At 49.2% G+C, this 17,151-nt stretch overlaps 2 protein-coding genes across 6 annotated transcripts in view; one reads left to right on the plus strand and one right to left on the minus strand.

Moving 5' to 3' along the window:
- Window positions 1-2,683, plus strand: part of CCND3 (cyclin D3) — a 126,384-nt gene extending 123,701 nt beyond the window's left edge. For 4 of the 5 annotated variants that reach the window (XM_028846631.2, XM_028846630.2, XM_077998351.1 and 1 more), the window contains 3 exons: window positions 242-401; window positions 942-1,078; window positions 1,528-2,672. In XM_028846631.2, the coding sequence (XP_028702464.1) occupies window positions 956-1,078; window positions 1,528-1,695 (291 nt within the window). In that variant the 5' untranslated portion in view covers window positions 242-401; window positions 942-955 and the 3' untranslated portion in view covers window positions 1,696-2,672. 5 annotated transcript variants of the gene reach the window in all.
- Window positions 2,684-2,966: 283 nt separating this feature from the next.
- On the minus strand, window positions 2,967-16,906 carry BYSL (bystin like). Its single transcript, XM_001085599.5, has 7 exons — window positions 16,575-16,906; window positions 10,507-10,669; window positions 7,046-7,184; window positions 6,549-6,682; window positions 5,744-5,904; window positions 5,470-5,572; window positions 2,967-4,930 (listed from the first exon to the last, which is right to left on the minus strand). Exons 1-7 carry the CDS (start codon window positions 16,840-16,842, stop codon window positions 4,582-4,584), a joined length of 1,317 nt encoding a protein of 438 aa, XP_001085599.3. The 5' UTR covers window positions 16,843-16,906; the 3' UTR covers window positions 2,967-4,581.
- Window positions 16,907-17,151: the final 245 nt, after the last annotated feature.

Raw genomic sequence — 17,151 nt, forward strand, 5'->3', positions numbered from 1 at the left:
GATAATCCATGTAAAGTATGTTGTCTTGGCACCTAGTAAATGATCAGTAAGTGCTCAAAGCACATGCCCCTCCTCTTCCCTGCCTTGAACTCCATGGTGCCTGGCCCTAAAATCAGAAACTGAGGTCTTGGGCTTTAAAAGTTTGATGGGCTTCCCTGCCTATGAGACTTTGAGACTTCTGCTTTACTCCTTCCTTTTCCCTTCTCCAGCCACTGACCCCACCCTTTTCCCCCTTTTCCAGGACTGGGAGGTGCTGGTCCTAGGGAAGCTCAAGTGGGACCTGGCTGCTGTGATTGCACATGATTTCCTGGCCCTCATTCTGCACCGGCTTTCTCTGCCCCGTGACCGACAGGCCTTGGTCAAAAAGCACGCCCAGACCTTTTTGGCCCTCTGTGCTACAGGTAAGAGCCCTGTGCACATTTTTGCCAAATTGGAAAAATCATTAGACTTATAAGGGTGAGAGGTAACTAGGAGATTCTGGTTTATACTGTCAAAATTAATTTGTGAAAATTACATCCCCTCTGAGCCCCCAGTCTCGATACAGAAAAGCAGGTCATAATCAGCTCTATGGGATCTCAGACCCCTCCAGTTTGTAGGAGGGACACCGAGGGTATAGAGAGAAGTGACTCGCCCAAGGTCCCACAGTGAACATGTTAGGAACGGAACCCCTGTCTCTTGGCCCTAGTTGTGTTCCCACACTAGGGAGTGTCTTGTCTATTCCCTGGACCTATGGAAACTGGCAGTTGGTCCTGATCTCTAGGAAAGATACTCTTTCCTGTCTTCCTCCCTTGCCGATATCTTGCCCCACCCACTGCTGGAGTTGTCTAGCATGTCCTCTGCTCTACTTATGCTGCCTGGCACTTTCCGAGGAGTCGGAAGTCCATGCTGGCTGTTACCCTTCAGGTTTCCTCATCTCATGGTTCCCTTTCCTCCTCTCCAAGATTATACCTTTGCCATGTACCCGCCATCCATGATCGCCACGGGCAGCATTGGGGCTGCAGTGCAAGGCCTGGGTGCCTGCTCCATGTCCGGGGATGAGCTCACAGAGCTGCTGGCAGGGATCACTGGCACTGAAGTGGTGAGTGCTGGGCAGCTGGGCAGCAGCCTCTCCATTCATATAGTGCTATGCCCTGAGCCTCCAGTAGAGGGAAACCTCCAACCCCAACCTGGTCCTGAGTCCTGGTTTCACAACCTTGGGGCTTTGTGGCTTTTTATCTCCTGCCTTGGTCTGGAGAAGAGCAAGTATCTTGGGTGGGGTGAAGGGCACTGGCCCTAGGGGCTCTTTTCTTGCCAAGTGGTGTGCTGGAGTGGGGGTGGGGGATTCGGTGTCAGATGCAGGGCTGCTCTCACACTCCTTTGCCACATCCTCTTGCTAGTTTCTGAGAACTGAAGAGCGATTCCTGGGGCTGGGCTGTGGCCTAACCTCCCCAGACTTCCCCATGTGTTGGGAGCTGTCCTTCCCCTGCACCTGCTGCCAGATGCTATGGGGGGGAGTGTTCAGTCCTCACTGTTCTCCCATGTTCCCAGGACTGCCTGCGGGCCTGTCAGGAGCAGATCGAAGCTGCACTCAGGGAGAGCCTCAGGGAAGCCGCCCAGACCAGCTCCAGCCCAGCGCCCAAAGCCCCCCGGGGCTCCAGCAGCCAAGGGCCCAGCCAGACCAGCACTCCTACAGATGTCACAGCCATACACCTGTAGCCCTGGAGAGGCCCTCTGGAGTGGCCACTAAGCAGAGGAGGGGCCGCTGCCACCCACCTCCCTGCCTCCAGGAACAAACCACACCACATCTGAAGCCTGAAGGGGCGTCTGTTCCCCCTTCACAAAGCCCAAGGGGTCTGGTCCTACCCATCCCCGCAGTGTGCACTAAGGGGCCTGGCCAGCCACGTCTGCATTTCGGTGGGTAGTCAAGCTCCTCCTCCCTGCATCTGACCAGCAGCGCCTTTCCCAACTCTAGCTGGGGGTGGGGCAGGCTGATGGGACAGAATTGGATACATAACGCCAGCATTCCTTTTGAGCGCCCCCCACCCCTGGGGGCTGTTTTCAACTGCCAAAATGCTCTAGTGCCTTCTAAAGGTGTTGCCCCTTCTAGGGTTATTGCATTTGGATTGGGGTCCCTCTGAAATTTCATGCATGATAGACACATATGAGGGGGAATAGTCTAGATGACTCCTCAGTACTTTGGAGGCCCCTATATAATCCGTGCTGACAGCTGCTCCTAGAGGGAGGGGCCTAGGCCTCAGCCAGAGAAGCTATAAATTCCTCTTTGCTTTGTTTTCTGCTCAGCTTCTGTGTGATTGACAGCTTTGCTGCTGAAGGCTCATTTTAATTTATTAATTGCTTTGAGCACAACTGTAAGAGGACATAACGGGGTCCTGGCCATCCCACAAGTGGTGGTAACCCTGGTGGTTGCTGTTTTCCTCCCTTCTGCTACTGGCAAAAGGATCATTGTGGCCAAGGAGCTGCTACAGCCTGGGGTGGGGTCATGCCCTCCTCTCCTGTTGTCCCTCTGCCCCATCCTCCAGCAGAGAAAATGCAACAGGGATGCCCTGGAGGTGGCTGAGCCCCTGTCTAGAGAGGGAGGAAGCCCTGTTGACACAGGTCTTTCCTAAGGCCACAAGGTTTAGGCTGGTGGCCCAGGACCATCATCCTACTGTAATAAAGATTGTGAAATAAAACTGGCTTTGGCTTCTTGGATTGGTGTGTGGGTTAAGTCTATTTCTGGACTGTATGAGGTAAGGAGGCGGAAGCCAGTGGTCTAAAGCAGGGATCATTGAGCCTTTTCTGTAAAGGGCTGGATAGTTAGGCTTTGCGGGCTATATGGTCTCTGACCCAAATATAATCAGTTCTGCTTTATAATGTGACCTATGTGTTCCTGAAAATCACTATGCCATGCAATTTGCACAATAAAAACCACAGGTCTCATGGGAAAAATGGGGCTTGAAGCACAACACTCAAATGAGTGACACATGTTAAAAAAAGGATAGCTTGGTTTTTACATGTCAAATGGTTGAGAAATACATAAATATTACAATAAATACGGCCTTTTATCTTGAAGACATGCACTTTGCTTTTGGAAGTGGATGTTGGAAGGGTTGCTCAACACAGGTGGGCAGCTAAGTGAGGTAGCTGGTACATGTTCAAGTGTGAGTTTTGTGTACTAGTTAGGCTTGGTTCAGCTGGGTACAGTTTCCCATATTCACCTAATGTTTCTCGAGGATGAAATCATACACAAGCAAACATTAAGCCTGCGTTATGATCAAACTGTTCCCAAATATATTAAATGGGTTGGAACAAATGCACAATTTTGGAAGCAAATAAGGGTTATAGCAGGATTATACTTAACTCTGCTGTTGTAGCACAAAAGCAGCCACATGAAACATGTAAATGGGTGAGCATGGCTGTTCCAACAAAATTATGGATGCTGAAACTGGAATTTCATGTAATTCCTACCTATCACAAAATACTGTTAATTTTTTTCCCCATTTAAAAATGGAAAAATCATTCTTAGCTCATGGGCCACACAAAAACAGGCACTTGGGCTGGGTGCGGTGGCTCACGCCTGTCATCCCAGCACTTTGGGAGGCTGAGGCGGGTGGATCACCTGAGGTCAGGAGTTCGAGACCAGCCCGGCCAACCTGGTGAAACCCCATCTCTACTAAAAATTTAAAAATTAGCCAGGCGTGGTGGCACGCACCCGTAGTCTCAGCTACTCAGGAGGCTGAGGCAAGAGAATCTATCGAACCCAGGAGGCGGAGGCTGCAGTGAGCCAAGATCATGCCACTGTACTCCAGCCTGGGCAACAGAGCGAGATTCTGTCTCAAAAAATAAATCAACAAAAAAAGGGGCACTTGGCCGTAGTTTACTAGTCACTAAAGCTTTCATTGGCTGAAAAGCCAGAAAGGGAGCCTGTTTGATGCTAGCTCTGATCTAACTCTTCTTGGGCCCAGCCTTATTCTCTGGCCTTTCTTGACTGTATCTCTGCTTTCCTCAAGTTTTCTCTTGTAGTCCTTTCATCCACAGCTGACACATGACCATCTTTGGACAACCTGCTCCTGGCTGCTGCAGCCTGTCATGGGAGAAGGCAGAGGATGTGTCCCCAGGTGGCTAACAAGGTGAGTGTAGCCTGGAGAAACAAGCTTGGAGATCAAGGGAGGTGGCTCCTATATAAACGGGACAAGAATGTCCTCCATCTTCCAGATACTAACAGGAGTAATGCCCACCTCCATTTACTACACCAAACACAGAGGTTCAATAAATACCTGCCTTTGCCTTTATCCACAGTGACCTGACACAATAGCCATAGAAAAAGTACTCACACCAAGCCCCAGCTGGGGACTGGGAATGCCAGTGTATGGTATTAAGTCGGCTCTCAGAACTGAACAGGGGTAAGGGCCTAGAATGGAAGAGGGAACCAGCCAGACCCTCAGTCCTTCCTGTCCTGGACTGGAAGCCACAGATGTTCCTGTGATCTGTCACTGCCCTGATCTGGGTCTTTAGCCATTAAGGTTTGGTGTCATCTTCAGTCACCAACGGGGGTCTTGGTGTCCTTCCAAACCCCTTTGGCCAGGACAACTGACTGTTTTCTCAGTTGTCCATGGTGATGGGAACATCTTCCACATCTCGGGGGACTGCGCTCTGAAGCTCACGCCTGATTTCGGGGGATAGCTGTGGATGGGGCTGCAGCCGGAGCAGTTCTAAGAGGGCCTCTTTCTGGTCTGTGGCCAAGTCGGCCTTGTAGCGCTGGACCAAAGTCAGGAGGCACTGGTGCCAGAGCACAGGCAGTTCACGCTTCTCTGTCCGGAACCCCAGGAAGTGGAAGACTAGGGCATCCAGCACCCGGTAAGGCAGTGCATACTTCTTATCCAGCAGCAGTCGCAGGAAGATGCTGTTGGCACCACTGTATTCCATCTCAGCAATTTTCAGCATGGCCGCGCTAGTGGGAAAGGGAGGTGGGGTAGAGTTAGCGGGGAAAACATTGGAAGAAGGATCCTACTTCTCCCTCTGTGCTTTCCCCCTTTTTTCTTCCCCTCTGCTGGCCCTTACACTATGGTATTCCCCAGGGACCTTCTCACCTACCCAATCGTATTATACTTGCTTGACTTGAGTCACCATCTCTACAGGGATCCACCCAAATCTCTACCTCCAGCATAGACTGCTTGTTTCAGTACCCAACTAGAGTATGGTCCAAACATCTCAACGTCTCCACCCTAACTACTTTCTTCCTGTGTTTCCTACTCATTTGTTCATCTATTTACTGAGTACTTTCTTTATACCAGGCACTCGGGCCCTGTTGTTGCAGAACTTACATTTAGGGGGATAATGATACACCTACTCATTGGCTTAAATAAGCACAAACCCAAGACTATCCTTAGCTTCTTCTCCACTCTACCCATCCCCAAGTCCTGGCAATTCCACTATCTGGATATCCACTGACCAGCCCCCACCCCGCCGCTCCACCCCCAGCAACGCTACCTGGAGTGCAACACAGGGATGGAGCACTTGGTGATGATGCTACCCACAATGATGGCTTCCCGGAGGGTGCAAGTGCCAGACTCGCACAGTGGAATCAGGACCCCTGGGGAGAGTCAAAGGGCAGTCACTATGAGCCCAGGATGAGAAAAAGGAGTTACAGTAGGAAGCATTCCCACCCAGCCCAGGGACAGCTAGCAATTTCCCACATCAGGCCTGCTGTGTTCCCCATAGAAGCTCCAGCCCTTCACTTTCTTCCCTGCCTCTGGGATCCCACCTTTGAACCAGGCTCCAGGTTTGAAAAGGGCCTTCTTGAGAGCCATATAGAGATGGAAGTTGAGTCGTTTGTATTCAGCAATGTCATCTCGTACTCGCGGGAGCAGGACAAGGTTGTAGAAGCGCTGGGCCATGCGTTCCTTCAGGTTAGAGGCAAAAATCCTAGTGGGAGTTAAGTCGGGGAAGTTTCCAAGTCACACGACAGTCTGGACCCGGCCCATTAAATATCACCATGGATAGTGCATACAAGAGGTTTTCAAGTAAAATATGGGACCTTTCTTTCAGTGAGGGATGTGTGGGAGCTGTGTGCATGCAACACCCATCAGCTTAGAGAGAGAATAGGAGGGGCAATGAGATATATCCAAATGAGGAGTGCCGTCTGTCTGTGGGAGAGCCAGAGCTTGTGCAAACTGATGGCTACGCAGCTACTCTCCTTCCTCTTGCTATCATGGCTTCTCTCAATTTTGCTATCACTAGGGCCCTGAGCATGTCTGGACAGTCACAGACTTCTGAGGGTCCTGCTACAGGGTTGTATCCAGTGGCTATAAAAGCCTCTCCCCTAGAAATTGATCATGGAGGGCTGTATCCCAGTGGCTATAAAAGCCTCTTCCCCTAGAAATTCATCACAGAGGGTTCCTAACTGGCTAACTGGGTCTTGGCCCCAAAAAATGACACAGGAAAAGCTAGAAAAATGATGCTATAAAGTAGCAGAGAGGGCCCTGGGGCCAGAGGCAAGGAAAGCCTGTCCGTCCCAAGCCCAGCCTGCACCTATAGACCCAAGGCCTGCAAATCCCCATCTACTCTACCTGGTGGCTTGGTACATGGCGGCTGCAGTCCAGGCCTCAGGCTCTGTGACGTAGAGGATTTGTTCCCAGTTGGAGAGTGCAGGGATGATCTTAAATGCCTTAGGCAGTTTTCCACTGCGGTACTTAGATAATACCTAGGGATGAGGGAGGTAAAACAATCATTGTCATCCACATATGGCAAGCTTGCTGTGGGCTAGGAACTTGTCTGGGTGCTTTTAATATATTAACTCATTTCATCCCCACAATAACCCTTTAAGGAGGTGCCATTATTATGCTCGTTTTACAGATGACCAGTGAGAGTTCCAGTAACTGACCCAAGGTTGCCAAGTCATTTACAGGCAGAGCAGGAATCTGAAACCACACACTCTGCCTCTTAGGTCTGTTTTCTACTGCCATGACTTCTTTAGTATGAGATGCAGGCAAAAGGCAAAAGCCTGTGGCGGGAGCCCACAGCCCCCAAAGGGGTCTTCCACTGTGGCTCCCCTCTCAGCTCTTACCTCCCGGACCCCCCTGTAGACTTCTAGGACCCGGGGGTCCAGCTGGGGCATAGGGAAGCCCGACACCTCTGACATGACTGTCTCAACCTCTGTCTGCTTCTCAGTCAGCTTCTCCATGATGATGTCAGCCAAGGTGCGCCTAAGAGGGGAAGTGCCAAGGGGAGGGGAGAGAGGAAGGAAGGAGCACTGTGGTCACTGTCCAGGAAGCTCCAGATTCCCCACAGTCCCTTGTGAGCACTGACATACTGCGATCCTGCTGGGATGCGCAGCTCAGAGTTCCCTCTCTGTGCCCATTCATCCACCACAGACAGAATCACTGCAGGGTGCAAAGGAACTGAAAGTCATTCCATTTAGGACAAAGCTGGCAGTTGTATGGAGGTTATTATGAATCTCAATTCTGAAATCGGTCTGCCCAGGTTCAAATCCTGGCTTACCCACTCCCTGTATGATCTTGGGCATGTTACTTTACCTCTCTATGCCTCTGTTTCCTCATTTGTAAAATAGGGATAATAACGGTACCCACCTTAAAAGATTAATGGAAGGATTAAATAAGTTAATGTCTGTTCATTACTTGGAACGGTCAGTACACAGCAGTGTATCTATGGAAGTATTTCTAAAACTGATTATGTTCTTTTCAGCTTCCTTAAACAGAGTATTGTTGGGTATATCAAACATTATCTTAATGATTCAGCATTACTATCACCTTGAGCTGTCATATAATACCAGTGCCTTCAGAGGCTGCTGAAGTGTATTTATTTATTTTTTTTTGAGACAGAGTCTAGCTCTGTTGCCCAGGTTGGCATGCAGTGGTACCATCACGGCTCACTGCAGCCTCTATCTCTCTGGCTCAAGCGATCTTCCTGCCTCAGTCTCTCAAGTAGCTGGGACCACAGGCACATAGCACAAGGCCCAGCTAGTATTTTATTCTTTTTTTTTTTTTTTTTTTTTGAGACGGAGTCTCGCTGTGTCGCCCAGGCTGGAGTGCAGTGGCCGGATCTCAGCTCACTGCAAGCTCTGCCTCCTGGGTTTTTACGCCATTCTCCTGCCTCAGCCTCCAGAGTAGCCGGGACTACAGGCGCCCGCCACCTCGCCCGGCTAGTTTTTTTTTTTTGTACTTTTTAGTAGAGACGGGGTTTCACCGGGTTAGGCAGGATGGTCTCGAACTCCTGACCTCGTGATCCGCCCGTCTCGGCCTCCCAAAGTGCTGGGATTACAGGCTTGAGCCACCGCGCCCGGCCGTATTTTATTCTTTTGTAGAGATGGGGTCTCCCCATGTTGCCCAGGCTGGTCTCACACTCCTGGGCTCCTGCCTTGGGATCCCAAAGTGCTGAGATTACAGGTCTGGGCCACCATGCCCAGACTGACATGTATTTTTTTTTTTTTTTTTTTTGAGACGGAGTCTCGCTCTGTCACCCAGGCTGGAGTGCAGTGGCCGGATCTCAGCTCACTGCAAGCTCCGCCTCCCGGGTTTACGCCATTCTCCTGCCTCAGCCTCCCGAGTAGCTGGGACTGCAGGCGCCCGCCACCTCGCCCGGCTAGTTTTTTGTATTTTTTAGTAGAGACGGGGTTTCACCGGGTTAGCCAGGATGGTCTCGATCTCCTGACCTCGTGATCCGCCCGTCTCGGCCTCCCAAAGTGCTGGGATTACAGGCTTGAGCCACCGCGCCCGGCCGTATTTTATTCTTTTGTAGAGATGGGGTCTCCCCATGTTGCCCAGGCTGGTCTCACACTCCTGGGCTCCTGCCTTGGGATCCCAAAGTGCTGAGATTACAGGTCTGGGCCACCATGCCCAGACTGACATGTATTTAAAGCTCCTCAGTTGGGTGCAGTGGCTCGTGTTTATAATCTCTGTACTTTGTGAGGCTGAGGGAGGTGAATCACGTGAGGTCAGGAGTTTGAGACCAGCCTGGCCAACATGGTGAAACCCCGTCTCTACTAATAAAACAAAAAGTAGCCAGGCGTGGTGGTGTGCGCCTGTAATCCCAGCTACTCGAGAGGTTGAGGTTGCAGTGAGCTGAGATCACACCACTGCCCTCCAGTGTGGGTTACAGAGTGAGACCCTGTCACAAAACAAAACAAAAAACAAACTGCTCCTCTTTTCTGAGGTCCTACTCAACGCCAGGCACTGAGTCTGGGACTTTTCAGTCCCAGAGTCAGTGCAACACTTATAGGACATGGAAACTTACGCAGACATGGCAACTGGGCCTCACAGCCGTCAGGTGGGGTTAAGAGTCAAACTCAGGTTTTTGAAAGTCTTAAGTTAAGATGCTTTATAGTACCTTATAATGTGCCCCCAAACTAAATGGCCTCTGATTGTTGAATTCATGTGGATCTAGGCTTGCTTTCTGAAGACGCCAGCTATCATTTCTTACAACTGCCAGAAGTTCTGATTACTTCAAGGAGCTTGTCTATTCTATTTACTGCAAGCTGGAAAAGCATTCTGCTAAATTTGTCAGCGTTATCAGTGAAGTAGGAGTTATGAGGTGCTGAATGAGAACCTGAGAGGCTCTCTGGTGGGACAGGCCCGAGTACGTATTTTGTGACACGTATTTCAACTGTTAGGCATCAATCTGGGAGAGGAGCTCATTTTTATTTCTTCATTCTGCATTTTCAAATAAGTTGCCACAGAATTTATCAGCCTCCTTGTCCTTTTACAGTACAATTAGCAATGAGAGATGCATTAACCCCAAACAGTCTAAAGTATCAGGGACACCATTATGTTAGTATCACAGGGTCAGAATGAACTGGTTGAGGACCCTTATCCTAGACTCCACTCCCCACGGCCAAAATTTATGGGCTCAGGAGTTTGACCACAGGCAGTCTAAATGCCTGCATGTTTTGGAGCCAGCATTTATTATAGATGGGAATAAATTAGTGGTCCTAACTGGGAGCAGTCTTGCCTCCCAGAGGACATTTAGCAACGTTTGATGTCATTTTTGGTTTTCATAATTAGAGGGAAGGTTGCTACTGGAGCCTAGAAGGTAGAGATCAGAGATATCTACTAAACATCCTACACTGCACAGGATAGCCTCCACACACATATAAAATTACCCAGCCCAAAATGTCAATAATGCTGAGGTTGAAAAACCCTGGCTTAAATGAAGCTTAGGATATGAACACTTGTCCAAGGAAGTTGAGCTTACCACTAAAAAAACCAAGAATACCAAAACCAGATGCAATAGGATGGCTCTCCCCAGAAGTATAAAACGGGCCTGGAGCTGTTTCCCTGGCAACTGGGCAGTTGTACAATAAATGGACAGAAGGATACAATGTTTTCTGAGGCTGGGTCATTCCCACTCACAGTGGTCTGCTGAGGATGGGCCAGTTTTGTCAAGGTGGTCCCCTACAACTAGCAACTCCAGGGCCCTTTCCTAAAGTAGGGAATCGTAAGTCTGCCAGGGAACTTGTTTTCCTGTGGGAACTTTCTACAAGCACCCATTATCCCAAATCCCCAGACCTACCTGGCAGGAGGGTTCTTGTTCATGAACATCTCTATGGCACGCTCATCCTCAGGGTCCACGACCACCTCTGCATGGTGGCCCACCCCTGTCATTGTGGCAGCCTTCTCCAGGGTGGGCCACTCCTCATCCTCGTCATCTGATCCATCCTGAGGCATTCTTGGACCTAGAAGAGAGGAGACTAAATGGATGAGCACAGCAAAAGGTAGCTGAGGGATTTAGTCAGTTTAACTTTAGTCATTATGTAGTACAGGCCTCACATGTGGTTGTGATAGACACAGGTATGTGCAGTGAAACAAATGAGGCATGCATTAGCTCCCTGTCCCCAGGGGCTTGCAATCATGCTTGAGAAACAAAACGTATACACAGGAAACAATGAGAAAGAAATGGCCATAAGTAATAGTTAACATACCATACTCAGTTATGTAGAAGGAACTTCTTTTTTTTTTTTTTTCAGATAGAGTCTCACTCTGTCGCCCAGGCTGGAGTGCAGTGGTGCAATCTCGGCTCACTGCAAGCTCCGCCTCCTGGGTTCATGCCATTCTCCTGCCTGAGCCTCCCAAGTAGCTGGGACTACAGGCACCCGCCACCACACCCAGTTAATTTTTTGTATTTTTAGTAGAGTCGGGGTTTCGCCACATTGGCCAGGCTGGTCTTGATCTCCTGACCCCTAGTGACCCGCTCACCTCGGCCTCCCAAAGTGCTGGGATTACAGGCGTGAGCCACCGCGCCGTGCCTGTAGAAGGAACTTCTAAACACTGTACCCATGTTAACTGTTTAATCCTTACAAACCCAAGAAGTGGCAGGGCGTGGTGGCTCACGTCTGTAATCCCAGCACTTTGGGAGGCTGAGGTGGGCGGATCATGAGGTCAAGAGATTGAGACCATCCTGGTCAACATGGTGAAACCCTGTCTGTACTAAAAATACAAAAATTAGCTGGGTGTGGTGGTGCGTGCCTGTAGTCCCAGCTACTTGGGAGGTTGAGGCAGGAGAACTGCTTGAACCCAAGAGGTGGAGGTTGCAGTGAGCCAAGGTCACGCCACTGCACTCCAGCCTGGCGACAGTGAGATGCTGGCAAAAAAAAAAATACATAAAATTAAAAAAAAATAAATAAACCTTCTTACGGAACATTGGCAAAAACTTAAAAAATAAATAAATAAATAAATAAATAAAAATAAACCCAAGAAGCGGATACTATTATTATTATTATTTTTTTTTTTTGAGACGGAGTCTGCTGTCGCCCAGGCTGGAGTGCAGTGGCCGGATCTCAGCTCACTGCAAGCTCCACCTCCCGGGTTTACGCCATTCTCCTGCCTCAGCCTCCCGAGTAGCTGGGACTACAGGCGCCCGCCACCTCGCCCAGCTAGTTTTTTGTATTTTTTTTTAGTAGAGACGGGGTTTCACCGTGTTAGCCAGGATGGTCTCGATCTCCTGACCTCGTGATCCGCCCGTCTCGGCCTCCCAAAGTGCTGGGATTACAGGCTTGAGCCACCGCGCCCGGCCGCGGATACTATTATTATACCCAGTTTCAGATGAGGACACTGAAGCACCAAAAAGTTGATAATTTGCCCAAGACAGGTAGTCTGGATCTAGACTGCATTCTTCACCACTATTCTACACATATTAGGGTTTGATTATATGCCACAATGAGTGGTAGAGACGACATATGCACTTAGAGGATGAGTGGCGAGGACAGTTAGACGCTGGATGGGCAGTTTGGGAGCAGGCGGAGTGTGTTCCAGACGCAGAGAAAATAAGGCTTCGGATTTAAGTGTCTCCTAGGCAATAGCAATAAATAATGCTAGGTAGGTGGGAAAGGTGAAGCCAGACTGGAGGGCCTTTAAAGTCAGGCAGTGGAGTTCAGATTTCAATCCACCAGTCTATTTAAATAAATGAAGTTGGCTGGGCATGGTGGTTCATGCCTGTAATCCCAGCACTTTGGAAGACCGAAGTGGGTGGATCATCTGAGATCGGGAGTTCGAGACCAGCCTGACCAACAAGGAGAAGCCCTGTCTCTACTAAAAATACAAAAAATTAGCTGGGCGTGGTGGCGTGCGCCTGTAATCCCAGCTACTTGGGAGGGAGGCCGAGGCAGGAGAATCGCTTGAACCAGGGAGTTGGAGGTTGCAGTGAGCCGAGATCGCGCCACTGCACTCCAGCCTGGCCAAAGAGCAAGACTCCATCTCAAAAAAAAAAAAAAAGGGCCGGGTGTGGTGGCTCACGCCTGTAATCCCAGCACTTTGGGAGGCTGAGTCGAGTGGATCATGAGGTCAGGAGATCGAGACCATCCTGGCTAACACAGTGAAACCCAGTCTCTACTGAAAATATAAAAAATTAGCTGGGCATGGTGGCAGGCGCCTGTAGTCCCAGCTACTCGGGAGGCTAAGGCAGGAGAACGGCGTGAATCCGGGAGGCGGAGCTTGCAGTGAGCCAAGACTGCGCCACTGCACTCCAGCCTGGGCGACAGAGCAAGACTCCGTCTCAAATAAATAAATAAATAAATAAATAAAATAAATGAAGTAGTCCATTTAAATAACTTCCATTTTTGGAAGGCTACATGTCTGGGCATCTGGAAAGGGGGGCTAATAATCCAAGTGGGGAACTATAATGTTATGTATCAATAGGTCATTAACAACAAAGGCAGTGGCAGTATGTGATAAACGCTAAGGGGGAACAGACATTTTGTCTCCACGTGCCAACAATCTCCCAAATGTGTACTTTGTAGGTGGTTCTCCTTAGCGCCAGACCCTAACTCCAGGTGTCTCCTGTACAGCCGCTCTTGGATGACTCACAGTCACCTCAAATCTCACCTGTCATCAACTATATTAATTTTCTTTCCCTCCTAGGTCTATAATGCTAACCATCCACAGCTCAGTAAATGGTACCACTGTCCACCCAGTGCTAAGCCTGGGAGGCGCTCCTGCCTCATCCCTTGCCCTCACCCTCAACACCCAATCAATTAGTAAATCCTATTCAATTTTACCTCATAGACTGTCTCTCACATGCTTCACAGCCCCATCTAAGCCTAGATCAGCATCATTTCTTGCCTGGATTTATTCAACAGTCACCCACTCATCTCCATGTTTCTGACCTTGCTTCCCTCCAACTCATTTTCCACTCTGCAGACGGTAATCTTCCAGAAACACATATTTGATTTGATTAGCCCTATACTTAAAATTCTCCAGTAGCTTTCCATTCTTCCTATTGCTGTAAGGATGGTTTTTAAATCTTTTGCAAGTTTGCTCCTACCTACCTGACCATCATTCATTACCCATTAACCCAGTCATTCAGCAAACACTGAGCACCTACACTATATGTGAGGCACTGTTGGGGGTGCTGGCAATATATCCATGAACAAGAGAAATCAAAAGACTTTGTTCTATACAGCTTACATTCTAATTGGATGAGACAGTCTATGACCATACCACTCTGAACGCACCAGATCCTGTCTAATTGGAAAAGACAGACATAAATAAACATACAAATATACTGGGTTAAAATATAAGTACTATGGGCCAGGTGTGGTGGCTCATGCCTGTAATCCCAGTACTTTGGGAGGCCGGGGCGGGTGGATCACCTGAGGTCAGGAGTTCGAGGCCAGGTTGGCCAACATGGCAAAACCCCCATCTCTACTAAAAATACAAAAAAAAAATATTAGCTGGGCGTGGTGGCAGGCGCCTGTAATCCCACCTACTTACGAGGCTGAGGCAGGAGAATCACTTGAACCCAGGAGGTGGAGGAGTCGAGATCACAGCATTGCACTCCAGCCTAGGCAATGGAGCGAGACTCTGTCTCAAAAAAAAAAAAAAAAAAAAAAAAAAAAAAAGTACTATGAAAAAAGATAGGGCAGAAATATTGGAAGTATGGAGATGGAGTAGAGTGCTGCAATCGTAAATGGAGTAGATAGGCCTCTCTGAGAAAGTAACCCTACAAGTGTATGAGAACAAACTATCCCAGAGAGAAGGAACAACCAGGCCAAACGCTCTAATTTCCCATGTTTAAGGCACAACGAAGCCTGTATAGGTGGAGTGGAATGCGCAGAGGAAAGCAGTGGAAGAAGTCAGACTGGTAAAGGAGGCAGATCATAAAGCGCATTGTAGACCACTGTAATCCCCTACCTGTGGAGTGCTTTGTAGAGAGTATGAGATATGGCAGGGTGCAGTAGCTCACACCTGTAATCTCAGCACTTTGGGAGGCCAAGGAAGAGAGGATCACTTGAGCCCAGGAGTTTGAAACCAACCTGGGCACCACTGTGAGACCTCATCTCTACAAATAATTAAAGAATTAGTGGCTGGGTGAGGTGGCTCACATCTGTAACCCCAGCATTTTGGGAGGCTGAGGTGGGCGGATCACTTGAGGTCAAGAGTTCAAGACCAGCCTGGCCAATATGGTGAAACCCCATCTCTACTGAAAATACAAAAATCAGCTGGATGTGATGGCTCATGCCTGTAATCTTCGCTACTAAGGAGGCTGAGGCAGAAGAACTGCTTGGTCCTAGGTGGCAGAGGTTGCAGTGAGTTGAGATCGTGCCACTGCACTACAGCCTGGGCCGTCTCAAAAAAGAACAACAACAACAAAAAAAAGAATTAGTTGGACATGCTGGCACACACCTGTGGTCCCAGCTATGTGGGAGGCTGAGGTGGGAAAGATAGCTGGAGCCCAGGAGATTGAGGCTGTAGTGAGCTATGATTGTGCCACTGCACTCTAGCCTGGGTGACAGAGTGAGAGACTCTATCTCAAAAAAAAAAAAAAGAAAAAGAAAAAAAGGAGAATATGAGATACTAACGAGGAGGCTACTGTGATAATCCAGGTGAGAGATTGTGGTGGCTTCAACAGGATGGTGTTCCAAAGCGGTGAAAAGTGGTCTGATTTTGAATATACTTTGAAGGCAGAGTCATCAGAATTTTCTTACAGATCAGATGTGGGGAGGGAGAGACAGAGAGAGGAGATGGGGCGGGGGAGAGAGGGAGAGACGGGGAGAGAGAAATACAGGAGTCTAAAGTTTGTCTTGAGCAAATGAAAGAATACGCTACTGACGGGGAAGACAATGGTGAGAGAAGCAGGTTTGGAGAGGTCAAGATTTCTGTTTTGTACATGTTAAATTTGAGCTGTCAGATTTTAAATTGGAGTTGCCAAATAGGCAGTTGAATATAAGAATATGGATTTCATGGAAGAGGTCAGGGCTAGACTATAAAGTTAGGAGTAGTCACCCAAGAGATGGTATTTAAACCACGAAACTTGCCAGCACCAGAGAATATTTGAAGAGGTCAGAGGACTGAGGATAAGAGGTTGCAATAGGAGTCAGTCAAGGATACTGAGAAGTGAGGTGGCAGTAAAACAGGAGTGTTGATGTCTTAAAACCCAAGTAAGGATACTGTGGCCAGGAGGCCACTATTCAATTGCGTCAAATATTGCTTTAGATGAGATCTGGAAAACGGATGAAGCATCTCAGAGGTCAACACTCCCTCCCTAGCGAGAAAATATCAAACGTCTTTCATCTCTCTCCCTCTTTGGCTGCTAAACAATGTGTTTTCTGCTCATAACACTTCCCATTCGTTTTTCAGTTCTCAACTTAAAAGGTCCTGCTGCAATCGGAGAAGCTTCTCAAGACCAATGCTATTGTTACCAGGGAAGCGACACTTTATCATAGAAAAATATTATTCTAAGAGTCTACTTAATTGACTCTCTACTGGGCTTGACTGTAAGGTCCTTAAGTCAGACGTGCCTATGTTGTTTACTTCTGTACCCAAACATTCGATAGAACTCCGAGCATAGTACAAAGCTCGTAGTGGGTATCCCATATATATTTACAAAACCAATGGATAAATGCTAGGGTGGAGCGAGCGATTACTGTTGGCCTAACTTAGGGGATGTGTAGAAGGGAGTGCCTAAAACTAGGAGTGGACGCGGAGGGCTCTGAACAGGGTTCAGTTTCCCATTCCATTACTTTTGCAAGTGTAATACGGACCCTTTGTTGACTCGAAGCAATTCCCCTGCCAGACACTTTTTAGCTGTCCACCCCGCCCCACTACTGGCCACTGTCTTCCTCGGATCTCATCCCAGACACTCACCCAGCCGCGTGGTGCGTTCCCGCGACGCCGCGGGCTTGTCCCCAGTCCCATGCTCGGCCTCGAGCTCCTCCTGTTGCTGCCGTGCTTGCTGCAAAATCCGCCGGCTCAGCCGGGGTCCCACATACTCTTCCTCCGTTTCTCCGGTCCTGCGACCCCGCCGCTTCTCCCGGACCCCTGCCCGCACCGCATTCCCAGCCAGGATCTGATCGGCCAGGGGCGCATGTTTTTCCTGACCCCCGACCCCACGGGCCGCCTTCAACTTGGGCATTTTTCTCGAAAACGTTGCCGCGGAGGTTCGCACGTGGGGACGGCGAAAAAGCCAGATTGCGCTTGCGCGGTGGACTCCCGGCTCTCAAGAGGCCACGCGGCGATCACAGCGCCCCCTAGCATTCGGAGGCCAGAAGCACCATCAGCGCCGCCCCTCCCACTAAAAGAGCTCCCGGGTTCCGGAGCTGGACTCCCCAATATATTCACAGCCTTTAACGTTAGCTTCTCTCAACAGTGCAGTCTTTGAGTGTCGCTCTTAGCTTCATGGGTCTAGGCCTAGAGTGCTCAGCCAAACGAGAATGTCTGGATT

This window comes from Macaca mulatta, chromosome 4 (assembly GCF_049350105.2).
Source record: "Macaca mulatta isolate MMU2019108-1 chromosome 4, T2T-MMU8v2.0, whole genome shotgun sequence".
NCBI classification, from domain to species: domain Eukaryota; kingdom Metazoa; phylum Chordata; class Mammalia; order Primates; family Cercopithecidae; genus Macaca; species Macaca mulatta.